This window comes from Eptatretus burgeri, chromosome 6 (assembly GCF_056783735.1).
Source record: "Eptatretus burgeri isolate ZD-2024b chromosome 6, Ebu_testis_v1, whole genome shotgun sequence".
NCBI lineage: Eukaryota > Metazoa > Chordata > Myxini > Myxiniformes > Myxinidae > Eptatretus > Eptatretus burgeri.
The window spans coordinates 11,597,058-11,614,680 of NC_140966.1; the positions used below are offsets into that span (position 1 = coordinate 11,597,058).

The window sequence follows — 17,623 nt, forward strand, 5'->3', positions numbered from 1 at the left end:
GGACAATACCAAATTAAAGCGTATTTGTAATAAGCATCACAAACACTCTTAGTGTTCAGTAAAAACTTCTCTTTACTATAATCACACTCCAATCACTCTCCTCACAAGCTTCAGGTGTGCAATCTGTTGCTCCCCAATATTTTCAAATGTGATTGTCTGCATTCACCAGCATCTGTTCGATGAATAACATCTAATTTAATTTCAAAGGTAACACTTTTATCATGCCTCTTAGCCAACAGAACTCTACATTGCTTTATGGCGTTTATGCACAAAGCATAGTACTGTAGTTGTTTTGCGATCTTCCGATTTGGCACCTTAGCGATTTATTCTGGCTTCTTTATCAGACTTGTAAGTTCAGAAAATTCTCAGAATAAAAGGTATGGTTTTCTTTTTTAAAAATGACGTAAGTGTGAATTTAAAAAACAAATATTGAGAAGTGGTATGTGATGATGTATTTGCAAAGCGCCATAAAAAGGGGTGGCGTAAACAGGGGTATTACTCCACCACCGCCTACCATAAAACCAATATGAATGCAAAGGGCTTGTTGGAAGATTTGGATTTGGCCTAAGTAAGTTTGATAAATTGGGAGAAAAAAAACCTCAGTATGCTTGTTTTTACCAGATGTATGATATTTTTGTGGGAATATGAATTAAGTTTTTATTATGAAATGAAACTCATTAGTAAACTGATCAATTGGGGGTGATAATTGCTGCAAGAACGGGATGAGTTGGATTGGCTGATTGAAACTTGGCTCAAAATGACATTGTAGACAAATGTAGGCAGGCCTGGTGAGTTATTTGTGAAAAACAGCTTGTTTAAGGCAGGAAAGGGAAGAAAGTCTCTCATAGAACCTTGTGTACTACTTGTGGAATTAATTTTTGTTTGATCATTTGAGGTAAGTACCAAGTTATTCCCAGTCAGTCTCTGAAATCGCCTGGGACTATACTCCACTGGTGTTTAACAATTTCAGGAGTTTTTTTTTTGGTGGGGGATTGGGCACAGTAGGGGGGGGGTGGCTTGTACCTTTCATAATCGGTTGCCTAATTAACGCCTCGTGATTCATTTTACTATAACCAAGTTGTTCCAAAAAACATTTGTCCTCGAATCAGAATTGAGGCTCATCAGAGGGTGCAGTGACTGGATTGGTGAAGTATCATACTTACAGTGATGAACAAGTGAAAATGAAATGTCCAAACAGCATAAAATGTTTCTATATTTCCCATGAACCATGGCGTTTTGCTCGGTTGTATTGTAATGGTGATCTTAAGTTTTCCTGTGAAGCATGTCATTGAGAGAAGCATGCCCACATTAAAGGTTTAAATGTGACAGAAAAGACTAGAAGGGTACTCGGTAGAGCGCATACCCCCACCACATAATGCCTGATCCATGAGAATATATCGGGCCTCATATTTTTCAAATATCATGCTATATATCGTTTTTGGCCCTATCTCTCAATGGTGAAGAATCACTTTAAAATTTAAACAACTCTTGTTTCCAGATCTGGATTTGGATCTTCACCAAAATTGAATCAATTTGTCATGGTCACACCCAACGTGCCACCAAGTTTCGTCCGAATCGGTCCACAACTTTTTCAGACATCATGCTGTATATCATTTTTGGCCCTATTTCTCAATGGTGAAGAATCACTTTTAAAATTCTAGTAGTTGGATCCAGATCCGGATCTTCACCAAAATCTAATCAGTTCATCCTTGTCACACACCCAACCTGCCCACCAATTTTCATCTGGATCCATCCACAACTTTTTGAGATATCCTGTACACAGACAAACAAATGAAAAATCACTCGGTGACAACTTGGCGAAATGCAACGGTACTCCATAGAGAACATACTTCCGCCAGGCTGAATAGTTCACATTTTGTATGCCACTGAAAGGTCGGATCTGATTCCGGACCTTAACCAAAATCCAGGGTTCCCGCTGACCTGGAAAGTCAGGGATTTTTCAGGGATTTTTTTTGTTGGTCAGGGAAATTGTGTGATTAGTGCCTAATGATCTTAATTAGTACCCTTTACACCCAGTCAATTATTTTGTTCATGATTATATTAGTTTTCTTTATTGCTCTTTTCATGAATTGTTTGCTGTGCAGATGCTGTGCAGGCAGATGCTTTTCATGATGCTGTGCAGGCAGAAGGTGGAGTCACCTCTGTGAACATTGATAAGTCACTATTGATGTATGTCAGGGGTTCTCATGCCAGGTATTAAGCAGCACTGGAATGTAAACGTAAAGCCACAAGTGAGCTCGATCAAAAGACTGCAGCTAAAAAGAAAGCATGTGAGCAGATAAAAGTGCTTCAGACAAAAGGCAAAATTTATGGAAGAAGCAGCAACTGAATCTCGGAAGGTTGATATGGAAATAGCAGAACTACAGAAACTAAAGAAGTAACAAACTGACATTTCACTTAATGTTAGCAACTGTCCATACTGTATATGTTCACTATTATAACATTACTCAAACAATTCACATTTGTTTCCTTAATTGCTAGTTTTGCCGACCATATAATTCTAAGCTACACACGCTGCTTGATGTTATAGACATTTTCGCAATTCTAGTATATAACATCTCGACTGTTACTGCAACTTCCCATGTAACATTTGAGTAATTTCACTTCTGCGGCGGTGAACGTACCTGCATCCGTTGGGAATGGTACAGGAGTACCCACCTAACCGTAGAAGTTCAACAAACGGTCCTTTTTAGGACCAGATGCTTGTAGAAAAATGTACAATATAGTCGTCTGTTCGTCATTTCTGCAATATCATCGGGTGTTCTAGCTTGTCTGCAATGTCACATTAACAATGTCAATTTCGTTGTTATTTTGCAAGATTTAGATGTTCTAAATGTTGCTAAATTTTTTTCTGATATAATTCTGATCTAGTCATGGTACCTGGCACGTTGACATTAGTATGATTTGTGTTTTGTAAGTTGTTTCTAGATAAAAAAAAATTAAAATGCCAGTACTTGCTGGGAAAGTGTACTTTCTGGACCATTTTCAAAAAGACCGAAGTTAACACCCAAATGAAGAATCAGTTTAATTTCTCAACAAAAATGGTATTCAGAAGTTGTCTAAAGCACACCTACATATTTTAAGATTCAATTAAATTTTGAAGCGGACACAATTTTCTGCTAGTATTGATATTTTAAAAAGAAGAAAATAATTGAAAATGATTGCATATACACCATGTATAAATCAAAATGGTGATGGAAAGGAGTCGGTGTGGAGGAGCTGACTAAAATAACTTTATAAATTTTTATGTTTGAAAAGGTCAGGGAATCTTAACCAACACAGTCAGGGAATTTCATTTTTGAGATTGAGTGGGAACCCTGAAATCAAATTGGCTTGTTTTTGTCACCTAACCAACTCTTCCACATCGTTTTGTCACAAGTCGTCATTAACTTTTAGAGATAACATGCTATGCATAATTTTTGGCCCCATCTCTCAATGGTGAAGAATCACCTGAAAAATTCTCGGATCAGGATCCGGGTTCAGATCTTCACCAAAATGGAATCAATTCTTCCTCGTGGCACTCCTAACCTGTCCACCAAGCTTTGTGTGAATCCATCCATAACCTTTTGAGATATTGTGCTATGTATAATTTTGGCCCCATCTCTCAACAGTGAAGAATCGCCTGAAAAATTCTCGAATCCAGATCTTGATTCAGATCTTCACCAAAATTTAGCGTTGCCGTCCTTGGCTGCTCACCTACACAAACAAATTTTTTTCAAAACGATTGCTTGAAAACTGTGGCCAAAAACCGTGAGACACAGACACAGACAGACGCTACAGACCAACATATTGGCAAAAAAAAAATCTTTTTTTTTTTGTCAAGTAACAAACAGAGGTAAAATAATTACCTCCTTCACCTTTGGTGGCGGAGGTAAAAAGCTAATTGGGAAAGGTGGTAGAGAGGTGTATAGGTGGGAGTTGTGAAATTCCTAACGGATGATGAGTACGAGTAGCTTGTTTGAAGCCGTGTCATAACGTGTCATCATCCAGAACCAGACGTTTTGATATTGTCTAATGGATGATGAGTACGAGTAGCTTGTTTGAAGCCGTGTCATAACGTGTCATCATCCAGAACCAGACGTTTTGATATTGTCTAATGGATGTTGTCTGTCACGTGGCCAAATACCGAATGTGCGAGTCATTGTCGCATTTGATTGAAGTGGCTTTTGCTTTGCCAAAGAATGAAGGGATTTTTATGATGTTGATTGCTTTCCATCACATCACATACAGAATCTTAGTCAGAAAAGCATACAATGTTGCTCGTGAATACGGTTTCATGTCGGTTGGGACTTTTCCAAAGTCCACAAGCCTATCCTTTTTTCCAATGGTGCTTTCTGCTTTGGTAAACAAGTTCCAGGGCAGCATAGTGGAGTGAACATCTCTACTTTTCCTTGCCCACTGGTGAGGTTATACATCTATAGCAATATATCCCAAAGTTTATTTACCGATTTTTGCAGTTTACTTGTGTAGTCCAACTACAATGGAGAGTCTTTGCATTCAAGGTAGAAAAACTCGTGTTCTACATTTTGTTGATGCATTTTGTTGATGTAGCCTGTCAATTTATTGGTGAACCTAATCACTTATCGATGTATTTGATTCACCCTTCGAGAGTTCTATCAAAATGTTTGGTATAGTTTTTTTTTGGATGGTGTATTTATGATTTTGACAATTTTGCATCCCTTAGGAAATGAATGTGTTTGGTTCTCATATGTACCAACTTTCACTGAAGCTTGTATATCGACTAATCTCGCAGTTCCAAAAAACGCACTGTAGTTGTTTGTGAGTTTACAAGTTATGCTCCTCAACCCTGAAATTATTCTCTGTCTTGTGGGTCAGCACACAAAGCGTGTTTTTACGGAATAGCAGTGTATTATGAGAACGAACATGACGACAAACAGAGTCCCAGAACAAAAGATAAACAGATACTAAAACGGTCAGAGAAATAAATAAATGAAGCACACTCTCGATCCAATATAACAAAAGCACAATTGATACAGGAAATGTAATCCAATAAAAATGGCCACGAGTGCACAATATAGAGTGCCAGGGAAGGTCTTTAAAAGGATACTGGTATCAAGGATCGAAAATGCTCCACCATGAATAGTTCACCAGGGGGTCATTCCGTGCCAACTCACCTAAATTTCAAAAAACCTCCCCAGGTCACCTCCTCAGATTTTGCTGGAATAATGCTTAAATGTAGATCTATATGGCTCTACCCACCATGCAAAAGATTAGCTTTCAATCCCTCATAGTTTAAAAAATATCTATCTCTGGAGAACTTTGAAATTTGGCCGTAAAAATGCCAAATGTGAAAAACGCATTTTTTTTTAGACTTCAGGGGCTTATAATTTTATAATGGACTCCTCTAGAAAGTTAATATTGCAAATATTTACTCATTGGCATCTAAATTTTTCAATTATGGCATCAGATAGCCTCTGGGATGCATATTTCTCACGCTATAGGAAGCTAAAAATGGCTTTTGGGCCAAAACGAGCTAAAATAAGGTGAAACTCTAGTAGCCCTCCTGAAAATATGGAACAACTTAGAATGTTCTCCTCATAACACAGTGATTTATAGGGTCATTATCTATCTATCCATAGATATATTTTTGTTGGGATAATACAGTTAGGTTATGAATTATAAAAATTTTACCATAAGCCCTTGCCTCCGAGGGCTCTAAAATGGACAAATTTTGTCTCCTGGTTTGACCATGTGGCTTGGGGGTTTAGGATCTTAATTTTTTTTCTAAAGATTGCCTCATGTAAGATGTGTCTACTGACCGAATAATTTTATCTAATGCCCATGCCTTCATATTAAAATAAATTTTTATTTACATGCACGTTTTTTATAATTATTCACCTTTTTCATATTCATGAGCTTATAAATCTGAAAATGAACACTAGCAAAGTGATACTGCAGATGTTTATAAACTGGCATATGAAATTTAAGGATCTGTTATCAGAATGCCTGATAAATGCATATGTTTCTATCTGTGGGAAGTTGAAAATGCCACTTTGACCAAAAATGGTGAATATGCAGGGGGCATTAACTGAGGTTATGTAACAACTTAGATTATTCTTCTCATAAATTAATCATTATAAGTACATTTTTTTATTCAAAAATAAATTCTTGTAATGATAATCCAAACATATGCTTGGGTTTTAATTTAAAAAAAACATGTCCTACAGTTCTCTATTTGAAGTCATTAGTTATGACATACACCACTAGATGGGGTAATGGTCTGTCACAACACTAGGGGCAGCACAGTCAACCTGTCTGTCTGTTTGGAGAACAAAGGAGAGAGGAAACAAAGGAAATGGATGCAGAAAAACCTGGGCCCAGTGGCACAAGTTTGACAAGTAGATGCATTGTTGGAACCAAATTAGACCAGGAGTGTCACAAGACCTATTATACAAGGAAGGTTGGGCTAAAACAAGTTGCTGCTTTGGAGAAGAAGTCACAAGAATTGATTTCATGGAGATCAGGAATTACTTTCAGTTCAGAAGACAGTATTTGCCTACATCATGATCAAATTCTTCTTTGTAACATCACAAAAATCCAACAAAATGCAATGGAGTATAACCTTGAGAAGCGCTTCAGAGCAGCAAAAACCATTGCTGGTACACGGTCATACCATAGTTTCCTGCCAATCTCCTCAACACGTCTGGAGATGAGAAGGGTTTCTTCTGATGCTGTATCATCAACAGTATGCACTGGACCGGAAACCACACAAGCTCATCTGTCCCAGTTATTAGTCCCAACCCTAACTGAACTGGATGTATACCAGGCTGGGAAATATATTGCTTGTGTTTATGACTGAAAATGGTACTTTGGGAACATTGTCACAAGAAATAATGATGAAAATGATGTTTGTGAACTTCATGAAGCAAGGAAGGGGTAACACATTCTCATGGCCTCCAGAAAAAAAGTAAGATCAATGCTGGGTGCCATTACTTGACATTCTTTGTGTGGTGGACGTCAGTACCAACTGTCACAGCATGACTTTAAGCATGTTCAAGACCTGTTTGCTAAGATGTAAAATTCTGTGTCTCTGAGTGCTCGATAATCATGACTAGCATAACCCACGCTCTGCACGACATGTTGGGGTGGGTGTGTTTGAGAAAGGAACTGATGCAGAGTATCAGTAGTAATTTTACTTTAATGCAGTAAGTGGAATACGATTTCACTGTTTCAGAACCATTTTATTTACTTTTTTTTGTACCATGCACCTCATATGGTCTTTGAGATAATGTAAGCCGAATATCACGTTACTCGAGCGCAGAACAAAGTCGAAGATAGCACGACATGAAACCACAAACTCGGAAATAATATTTTTATTTACTTTTTTTGTACCATGCACCTCATATGGTCTTTGAGATAATGTAAGCCGAATATCACGTTACTCGAGCGCAGAACAAAGTCGAAAATAGCGCGACACGAAACCACAAACTCGGAAGTAATATATAAGATAATGAATGTCATAAAAGATGAAAGGTCATTAAAGAGTTTTCTAAAGTATAAAAATTACTAATATTCATTCTCTGTATATCTGTAAATAAAAAAGCTGCTACTCAACTAATCAAATTTGTTCTAATTTATAATTTACAATCACTTACGAAAGTAATCATTAGCATGTATTTATGAATAAATAACATCCTTATCACTAATGTCTAATAAGAAGCATAATTTAGCCTCATGCGCACCCCTGCAAATTCACCTTGTTTTGTACCAAGTGGGCCAAATTGCCATATTTGGCTTCCTAAAACTAGGAGTATGTGCTTTCTTGAAACATTCTGATGCCACAATCTGAAATTTTGTATACCAGTTGATAAAATTCTGCAATAACTCTTTCCTGGATAGTTCCATTTAAGATTTATAAACTTCTGAATATGGAAAAAGTGAATAATTATAAAAAAAACGTGCATGTAAATAAAAATTTATTTTACTATGAAGCCATGGGCGTTAGATAAAATTATTCGGTCAGTGGACACATCTTATATGAGGCAATCTTTAGAAAAAAATGAAGATCCTAAATCCCAAGCCACATGGTCAAACCAGGGGACAAAATTGGTCCATTTTAGAGCCCTCGGAGGCAAGGGCTTATGTTAAAACTTTTATAATTCATCACCTAACTGTATTATCCCAGCAAAAATGTATCTATGGATAGATAATGACCCTATAATCACTGTGTTATGAAGAAAAAATTCTAAGTTGTTCCATATTTTCAGGAGGGTTCCTATAGTTTCACCTTATTTTAACTCGTTTTGGCAAAAAAATCCATTTTTAGCTTCCTATAGAGTATAGAGTGAGAAATATGCATCCCAGAAGCTATCTGATGCCATAATTGAAAAATTTGGATGCCAATTAGTAAATATTTGCTTTATTAACTTTCTAGAGGAGTCCATTATAAAATTATAAGCTACTGAAGTTGGAAGAAAAATACGTTTTTCACATTTGGCACATTTAGGGCCAAATTTCAAAGTTCTCCAGAGATAGATATTTTTTAACTATGAGGAATTGAAAGCTAATCTTTTGCATGGTGGGTAGAGCCATATAGATCTACATTTAAGAATTTTTCCAGCAAAATCTGAGGTGACCTGGGGACCCTTAGGTGAGTTGGCACTGAATGACCCCAGGCGAAGAGATAGCAGATAAAGGAAGTGGCAAGAACTTGTAGGGCAGCCAGGGAGATCAGCGTGCTGCACATGGAAAGTGGAGTACATGTGGCTGAGTAGTTTTATGACATGGCATCGGATTGTGCATGCATTATGCCAGTGCTTGTGGAAACTTCTGATTATACAAGAAGTAGCTACTTAGTCTGTAAACTGCTGATTGTAAAGGAAATGAAAAAATAATTTTCAGAATGTCGAAGCTTTCCTATTTCAATTCCTTTTGGCTGGAGCACATTGACTACAATCGGGAATATGGGAGATTGGCTCATGAAGGAGTCCTTCACAAAGCCAGATGCAGGGTCTGTGAGAAGACATTCAATATCAGGAATATGGGAGAAAGTGCACTTTGGAGCCATGCGATAGGTGCCAAGCACCAAAGCATGGTGTCACATGATTGCAAATGACCAGTCCAATTCCCGTATTACGAAATTCTTTCGCTCCAGGACAGTTAGAGTATTTATACTTCAGTTGTGCAGGGTATTCCAAAAAGACCTGGACAACTTTGGTTGTTAATATATTTCGTACCACAAATGATACAACACCCTTTATTTTGCATTCTGATTTTACATTACATGCCCTTTATTTCACAGAATGAGTACCACAAATGATACAATACAGAAACTCAAAGTTTTCATTATTTTCAGGTCTGGTGGTTTAACGTAAAAGAAAATGGTGACCACGGGAGAAAGCTCAGTGTGTCAAATGGTTCATTGAGACGAGATCCAACACACAAGTTCAGCGTAATTTCTGTACAAGACATGGAAGGAATCCGCCATCGTGGACTAGTATCAGAGAGTGAGTGGTACAGGAGGTTTCAGGAGACTTGAAGTTGTCAGAAACAGAAAAGTACTGGTTGACGAAGCAAAAGTGGCCGACGTTGCACAAGTGTGTGAATCAGTTCAACAAAGTCCCAGAAAATCGATTTGACGCACATCCAGAGAACTGGGATGACTAAGCACCACTGTACACAGGATTTTGCTTGAAAGACAAGCTTCATGCCTCTAAGGTGCAGATTCTGCTGGAACTCAAACCAAATGACGGACCCAAATGCAGGGCATTTGCCTTGGAAATGCTCAGTTGCATAGAGGATGACAAAGATTACTTAAAAAGGGTCATGTTCACAGATGAAGCTTGCTTTCATGTATCGGGGAAGTCAACTGGGACAATGTGAGGATCTGGTGCTCTGAAAACCCTCCACGTGGTCATTGAACACATGCGACAGTCCAAAAGTCAATGTGTGTTGTGACCTTCTCCATGACCGCTTGGTGGGTCCATTTTTCTTTGCGGAGGACATAGTGACATCAACAGTTTACATGAACATGTTGGAAGGATTCACCTTCCCACAGATTGAAGATCTGAAACCCAATATCATTTTTCAACAGAACAACACTCCCCCTCATTGGGCCTTAGTCGTTCGAGCCGTCCTGAAAGAAAAATTTCCAGGCCGCTGGATTAGCCGAGATGGACCAAGCGCCTGGCCCCAACGATCACCAGACATAATCCCCCCTTGTTTTTTTTCTGTGGGGGTTTGTCAAAGATGTCTACAACATCAAAGTGCAAAACTGCAGGATCTTCCTTTTCGAATCACAGCTTCATGCACACTGGTGGATGCAAACATGCTGAGCCGAACATGGCAAGAACTCGTGTACCTCCTTGATTTCCTGCGTGTGACAAATGGAGCTCACATTGAAGTGTATCGATGGTGTGCATAAAACTGAGTTTCGATATCATATTAACCAAAGGGTATCATTGTATCATTGTATCATTTGTGGTTCTAAATATATTAGCAACCAAAGTTGTCCGGGTCTTTTTTGGAACACCCTGTATTTCATTTATATTTGGTCTTTTTTTTTTTTCCAAAATGTAATCCAAGCATTGATTTACTCAGGTTTGGTTTATGCCAATGGTCCTCAAAAGGTGGACTGCGATCCACATCCTGACCTCGGGCATCATCAGTCCGGACCTCAGCAATGGGTTGATCCTATGGTGCTAATTTAGCTGCTCATTTATTCCCGAATTGATCCCCTCTCATGTTCTTTCATTGTATTTGCCCCTAATTATGTGTTATTGACTTCTGGCTTTTATCCATTCAGACCAAAAATATTTGAGGATCCCTATGTGATGGTTTTTGACTTTACTCATATAATTTTCTGTGAACTGTTCTGTTTTCACATGGGTCGGTCTCACTTTCTAATCCAGCTATGGCAAGAAAGCATGCAAATGAACCAAACCAATCTATGCCAAGAAAAGGAATCTTGAAGAAGAAACAGCTGATTTTAAATCTCTCCAGAATAGTCTGAAGATGGACATTGATGCTATTACAGAATCTGCTGATGAACAAGCACTAAAGGCGAAGAGGAGTGGGAATTTAACATGCATCAGCAAATCTAATAACAAAGGAGAAAGAGTAGTTGAAGAACTACAAAAACAACTTGATGAGAAAACTCTCCAGTTGATGAGTATCTGATGTTTTCACGTACCATGATGAAATGTCATCAGACTGTTTACAGAATTATTATTGGGAAGAAAGTGACCAAACTGTTAATAGGATTCATTCTGTAGATTGTATGTATCGGTAAATTATTTGTAAAATTTTCTGAATGTCAAAGAGCTGTAACAGAAGCCGGTGATTAATGCTGCAAAAGGTATAACTTGGAATGGTTCTGTGGTATAACATGCTACGCTGGTATATTTTGTCAGTTTGTTCTGGGGATGATCAGTTTAAGTTTGGGTTTTGTTCCTGGAAAACACGATTTGAACTGATGCGACATTAACTGATCAGCTATTTCCCATAAGAATTAACTGGAATCCAGGAGATACGTTCTTGCACTCTAATACTCAAAATGTAAAGGCTTCATGATTCACAAATTAGCCAATTTAATGGGGAAGAATAATACGAAATAATAGAGGAAAGTGCAAGATATATTTACACATAACTATAACAAGACAACTGACAGGGATATTCTAGTGTTTTTGGTCTTTTGTCCATGTGTTTATATATTCCAAGCCAAGATAAACATCGATTCCATTTACTCTGTTGGACCTTTATTCCTGGTGTTGGATTGCTGGTTAGGGTGGTGGGTTTGGGATCCCAGGGACCTGAGTTCAAATCCCACTTTGTCATTGAATTAATACCAGGTGGGATTGACTCAGCCTATCATCCTTCTCAGGTCAGCAAAATGAGTAACAGCTTGCTGGGATGATTGAGCAATTTGAGTATCCTGCATTGGAATGGTGACCCATGCAGAATTGTGCCCAATAGCTCAGGAGGCTGCTTTGGCAGCACCGACACTCTGTACAAAGTATGGTCCCAATGGATGTTGGACCTTTCCGTTTGCAAGTTACATTTGTTGCACTGACAGTGGTGCACCTTTTTAGCGTCTTCTTTTATTTTGCTGGTTTTGGGATGAATTGGCCTCACACTGGTAGGAGGTCAATCAAGAACTTTACCAATGTTAACAGTGCAGTCTCCAGCCTCAAAATGATGGACATCCATCTTGAGCTCGAGGGACAAGGTTTTCCTTATCTTTTTTTTTTTTTTAATGAAGTTGAATCATCACTTGCAGTTCGCTTGAGACCCTTGATGGTGATGGGTGATTAGGTACAATGTGTACAAGTCACTGCACAATTGGTATACGTAAGATCGGATACTAAGTATAAGCACTGCCAAACTTTCACACTGCATACCATTACATGGGCAAATGACAACAACAAATGATGCTGCGCAGCATAGTACCACTACACTGCTCAAAGTAAGTTGTCCCTCTGCCACACAAGAAAAAGCACAAGCAGCACAAAAACACAACATAGTGAGTGAATGAGCACATTACAAGTGATAATAAATTATTTTGTTGATGACTTCAACTGATAATGTCCCATATGGCCTTACTGCCAACAAAGTTAAAATGAGATGTAAGCTCAACATTCATTGTATTAAAAGTCCTGGAGAACTGGAAAGTTGGTCTTCCATGGCTGTGTGAACCATGATATATGATGATGAAATGTCATTTGTTTCATGTATTTGTCCCACATGAGTAATATTTGCTAGTTGCTTTGTTGGCCTCTGATCAATGTTTTTTTTCCCCTTCTTTTTTTTTCCCCTTCCTCTTTTTTTTTCTTCTTTTTTGTATGCAATGTCAAGGATCGTAAAAGAGCTAACACAACACACAACAAAACAACAAGAGGGGTAGGAGAGGGAAGCATAAAACAGTTGGGAACACAGACATGAGGAGATCTCTGGAAGGGGAGAGGGATTGGGAGGGACACACAAGGTAAACAAGATGGACACGACAGACTTTCAGGAAGGAAAGCAGGGAATTTGAAGGAGGTGGGTTTGGAATGTATTCACTGGGGTCGAAAAGATAATTGTTTTGGATGGGGGAAGATATGAAATGATGGTGAACAGCTGTTTTGAAGACCTGGAGGGAAGATTTGGATTGAAGAGAGGATGGGAGTTTGTTCCAGAGGTGGGAAAAAGGAGGAATGAAAGGGTGAAAGTGAGCAGTGATTCTTGAATTTGATAGTTTCACCAGAAGGGGGTTGCTGGTGGACCTTAAGCACCCTGTGGAAATTAGGGGGGAGGGGGGCAGATCACAGAAAGAGCAGGGGTGGGAGGGGGGGTGGCGAGGCCGGAGAGGAGACTATAGAAGACAGACAGACGACTGACCTGCCTGATAAAAAAAGACTATTTTGAAAATATTTATTTCAGAAATGTCATCTTTTGTTTTTTATTGATTAAAATAAGAAACGTCTTTGCAATGTTTTGAGATATTTGCCTGGAAATCTCTCTACGTATGTTATCATAAATTGATTATCTGTCCATGTGAATATGCAGAACATGAACGTGGAAGTCTGCTTGACAGAGCGCACACTTCTGGCCTTCCTTCTAGCCAAAGTGCACACGATGGACCCAGATGTCATTGTGGTCAGCAAGTACATATTATTATTATTATTATTATTATTATTATTAGTGTTATCCTCGCCAGAAGAGAGGGTATTGCATTTGGGTCTGTTTGTTTGTCTGTTTGCACAGACAGCGAGTATGTCTATTGATTGCATACCATTGTAACGTGTGTACGTCTATTGATTGCATACCATTGGAACGTGTGTACGTCTATTGATTGCATACCATTGGAACGTGTGTACGTCTATTGATTGCATACCATTGGAACGTGTGTACGTCTATTGATTGCATACCATTGGAACGTGTGTACGTCTATTAATTGCGTACCAATATAACATGAGTACGTCTATTAATAACGTGCCATTGGAACGTGAATGTCTATTAACAACGTGCCATTGGAACGTGAATACATCTATTAATTACTTACCATTGGAACGTGTGTACGTCTAATTGCATACCATTGGAACGTGTGTACGTCTATTGATTGCGTACCAATATAACGTGAGTACATCTATTAACGTGCCATTGGAACGTGAATACATCTATTAATTACTTGCCATTGGAACGTGTGTACGTCTAATTGCATACTATTGGAACGTGAATACATCTATTAATTACTTGCCATTGGAATGTGAGTACTGTACGTCTATTACTTCCCTACATTTTTTTTTTTTTTTAATATTAAATACGTCTGGTTCTGGGTTGCTCCACGTTGAGGTTGAATGTGCAACTGCCCTTTCCACCTCAATCAAAGATAAGTTTTCCGAACTGGATCCCTCGTGTTTTACTTTTCTATTTTCATCCTTGGGTTGCTGTTTGTTTTTCATCCACTTTTTTTTTCATGTTAAATCGTACCTTGTGCTGTATTGTCAAATCTGTGTCCCTGTTGTTTGTTTTCACCCCAGGTACTTTGTTAGGGTTTGGTGCGAGGAATATTTTCATTTCTGACCCCTCAGCTTAATCATTTTCCCCAACTCCCTCCAAAAAAAATATTAACACCAAAAAAAACTCTTCACCCTATCCTAAAAACAAAATAACAACTCTATCTGCCGTACACAGGTCATCCTTCATTCTTCACTCCTCCTTTTCAACATCCTGAAACAAATTTTCACTGAATAAAATATTTCTTCATTCAAAAGCTCTGAACAAAAGAAAGAAAGGAGAAAAAAAATCGAACCCATGTCTGAAGGAAGTGGTGCAGTTTGGCATTTCCTTCTCGTGGTGGCCAACATGTGGCTTCTCTCGAGGTTGCTTGAGCTCCCCCTTGTGTCAATTCAGCATTTGCATCGCATAAAAAATTTTTTTGAAGGACGGATGGACAAGCCAAATATTGAAGTGGCTACACTGCTTAAAAATGCTTTTAAAAATGCATTTTAAACTCCTCACTCCTTGCTACTCTGTCAGGAACAGCTCATGCATTCTTCTTTTTCACAAGCCTTATTTCCCAAAACCTTTTCATTCCTAAACGTTTAGATTATCCACACTCCTGTTGTACCTACAGCTCCACGCTCTTCCCTGCCTTCAATGGAAAACCTTTTTTTTAAACCACCCCTCCCATGAAGTCTGACTACGTATGACCAGTTTGAGAGTCCTGATTTCCCCCCCCTCCCCCCACCCATCAAACAGCACACACCCTCCCAACTTTCTCTTTGCTGCTTTCCACATTACTGCACCCTGCCAGGAGCAACATCCTTCCTCCCACATGACAGCCCTGACCCCTTAGTGTCTCTCCATGGCATTTGTCGACTGTTTTTTACCAACTTGAACTCCATCTTCATGGTGAAATTGCACTATCCATCAAGAAATCCATTTCTCACTTGCTGTGGACTGCTCTTACACCTCCCAGGCCACAGGAGTACCTCTGTTTGTGATTTCCACTCTACTCCCACGTCTTGTTTGTCTGTTTTGTACCGTCCTCCAAATAGTGACGACTCCATCTCTCACTCTCTCATCTCACCACCTCTCCCCCCTTACATACGACATGGAACAACTTTTAATCACTCATTTCAACTCTCTCTTTCTCGGATGTGTCAATTTCAATTCACTGGGTGCCAATTTCACCATGCCAATTCGCTGGGTGTTGATACCTCTCACCAGCCATAGCACGTCAGTAAAGGGCTTCTGTTACTCCATGGAACTGACAATCTGTAAACTTTTCAAGCCGGATTTGTCAATGGCAAATCTTCCATACTGGATTTGGTTATGACCAACTTCCTTCCCAACAATGTCTCGTGTTCTTCCTCTGCTCCATTTGGTTCATCTGATAATGTGCTTGGGAAGGTCAACATCTCTCCAGCCATTCTCAGAGCACTGTCAAATCTGGCAGTTCACTCAAGAATTGTGGCAAGGACTGCATGCATTTCAGGACTGGTCTCATATCTACCGCCCCTGATATTAACTCGGCCTGGGCATTCCTCCACAGAAACCTGCTCTCCCCTATGAACAGATTCATGCCATCTCATCTTCAATTATCATACCCATCCTCCCATCCATGGTACACTTAATCTAGTAGTGAGGTAGTTGTCTTATAACAACTTGCCTTCACTTCCTGGGAGGCAAATCCAACCGAAGGCAACCGAAGATCATTCCACAAATTCTGCAGCAAGTAAAGTGTGTCCACTCAGGAGAGCCAGAAAACTACATTTGCCCAACCTAAAGACAACTTTCAACCTTGTCTCCCTCCTCTAAAACCATGCTTTCTCTCCATCCCTTCTATCACTTCAAATAGCACCACAGCCGGTTCTGCTCGTGAGGAGGCCAAATGCCTCCAGAGAAGGTGAAGTGTCTGGCAACCCTCGACTGATTCTGCAACTGGACCGGACCGCATCAGCTCACGTGGTCCAATAACCTGATCTGCTGCTCCTGCACTTCCTCTCTCTGTCCTTTTAACCCAGTCATTTGTCCTCTGGCATATTCCATCTACTTCGAAATCGGCCAACATCACCGCATTACATAAACAAGGTGCAAAAAATGATCCGCTTAACTACAGACCGCTCGGCTTTCTTCCAATTCTTAGCAAGGTCATGGAATCCATCATCACAGTTGACATAAAATACTTCCTTGTCTCCAATGACCTCATCTCAGATCATCCATTTGGATTCAGACCAGGTCACTCCACCTTGGACATGCAACCTCCACTCACCCAACAATTGAAGGATGCCCTCAATGTCACATGAGATCGTGGCTGTTTCTCTGGACTCGAGCTTTCGATAGTCTGGCATCCCATCTTGTGCACCAAACTCTGATTCTGAAATCCAAGGCCAACTCCACTCTTGGGTTGCTGATTTCCTCAACTCTCACAGCCAACATGTGGCTCTCATTGGAAATTCCTTCATCTTGACTCCCTGTCAAGACGAGTGCCCCCAAGGCAGTGTTCTGGGTCCAGTCCAATTCCTAATTTTCATCAATGATCTATCTTGCTCTCTGGAAAATCCTCTTTATCTATTTGCTGATGACCACCTTAAATCCTGGAGAATGGTACCATCCCAGCCTAGGCTGGATGTTCGCAAGCTCAGGGATGAGAGAGTAGCTAAGGAGTTTGCGAACAGGCTGAGTGGACACTTGGGGGGTCTGGGTGCTTTGGGGGGTCCTGAAGAGTTGTGGAGTGCCTTCAAGACCACCGTCCTTGATGTTGCCAGTGGATGTCTTGGAACTCACCGCAGGGCAAAGAAGAATTTTGTCTCTCAAGGGACACTGGATACCATTGACCAGAGTAGCAGGGCCAGGCTGAATGGCAGAGCTGACCTGTTCAGGGAGCTGAGGCGTAAAACTGTGCGTGCACTGAGGGTGGACAAGGAGGCCTATGTGCGAGGAATCTGTGAGGGGGTAGAGCATCACCTGTGGACAGGTGATTCTCGTCCCGCTTACAGGGGAATTCGCGCATTGCGTTCATCCAAGCCCATCCCTCGGAGCACTGCAGTTAGAGCAGAGAGTGGTAGGCTCTTGACAGAGGAGTCTGAAGTGAAGGCCCGCTGGGCCGGTTACTTTGAGCGGTTGTACCAGGCTGATCCCCCAGCTGTCGAGTTGG

At 39.9% G+C, this 17,623-nt stretch overlaps 1 protein-coding gene across 1 annotated transcript in view; it reads left to right on the forward strand.

Annotated features, from left to right (window-relative positions):
* Positions 1–17,623, forward strand: part of POLA1 (DNA polymerase alpha 1, catalytic subunit) — a 230,357-nt gene that overhangs the window by 67,747 nt on the left and 144,987 nt on the right. The window contains exon 18 of the mRNA XM_085884021.1: positions 13,528–13,617. Within this exon, the coding sequence (XP_085740147.1) occupies positions 13,528–13,617 (90 nt within the window). The remainder of the gene's footprint in view (positions 1–13,527; positions 13,618–17,623) is intronic.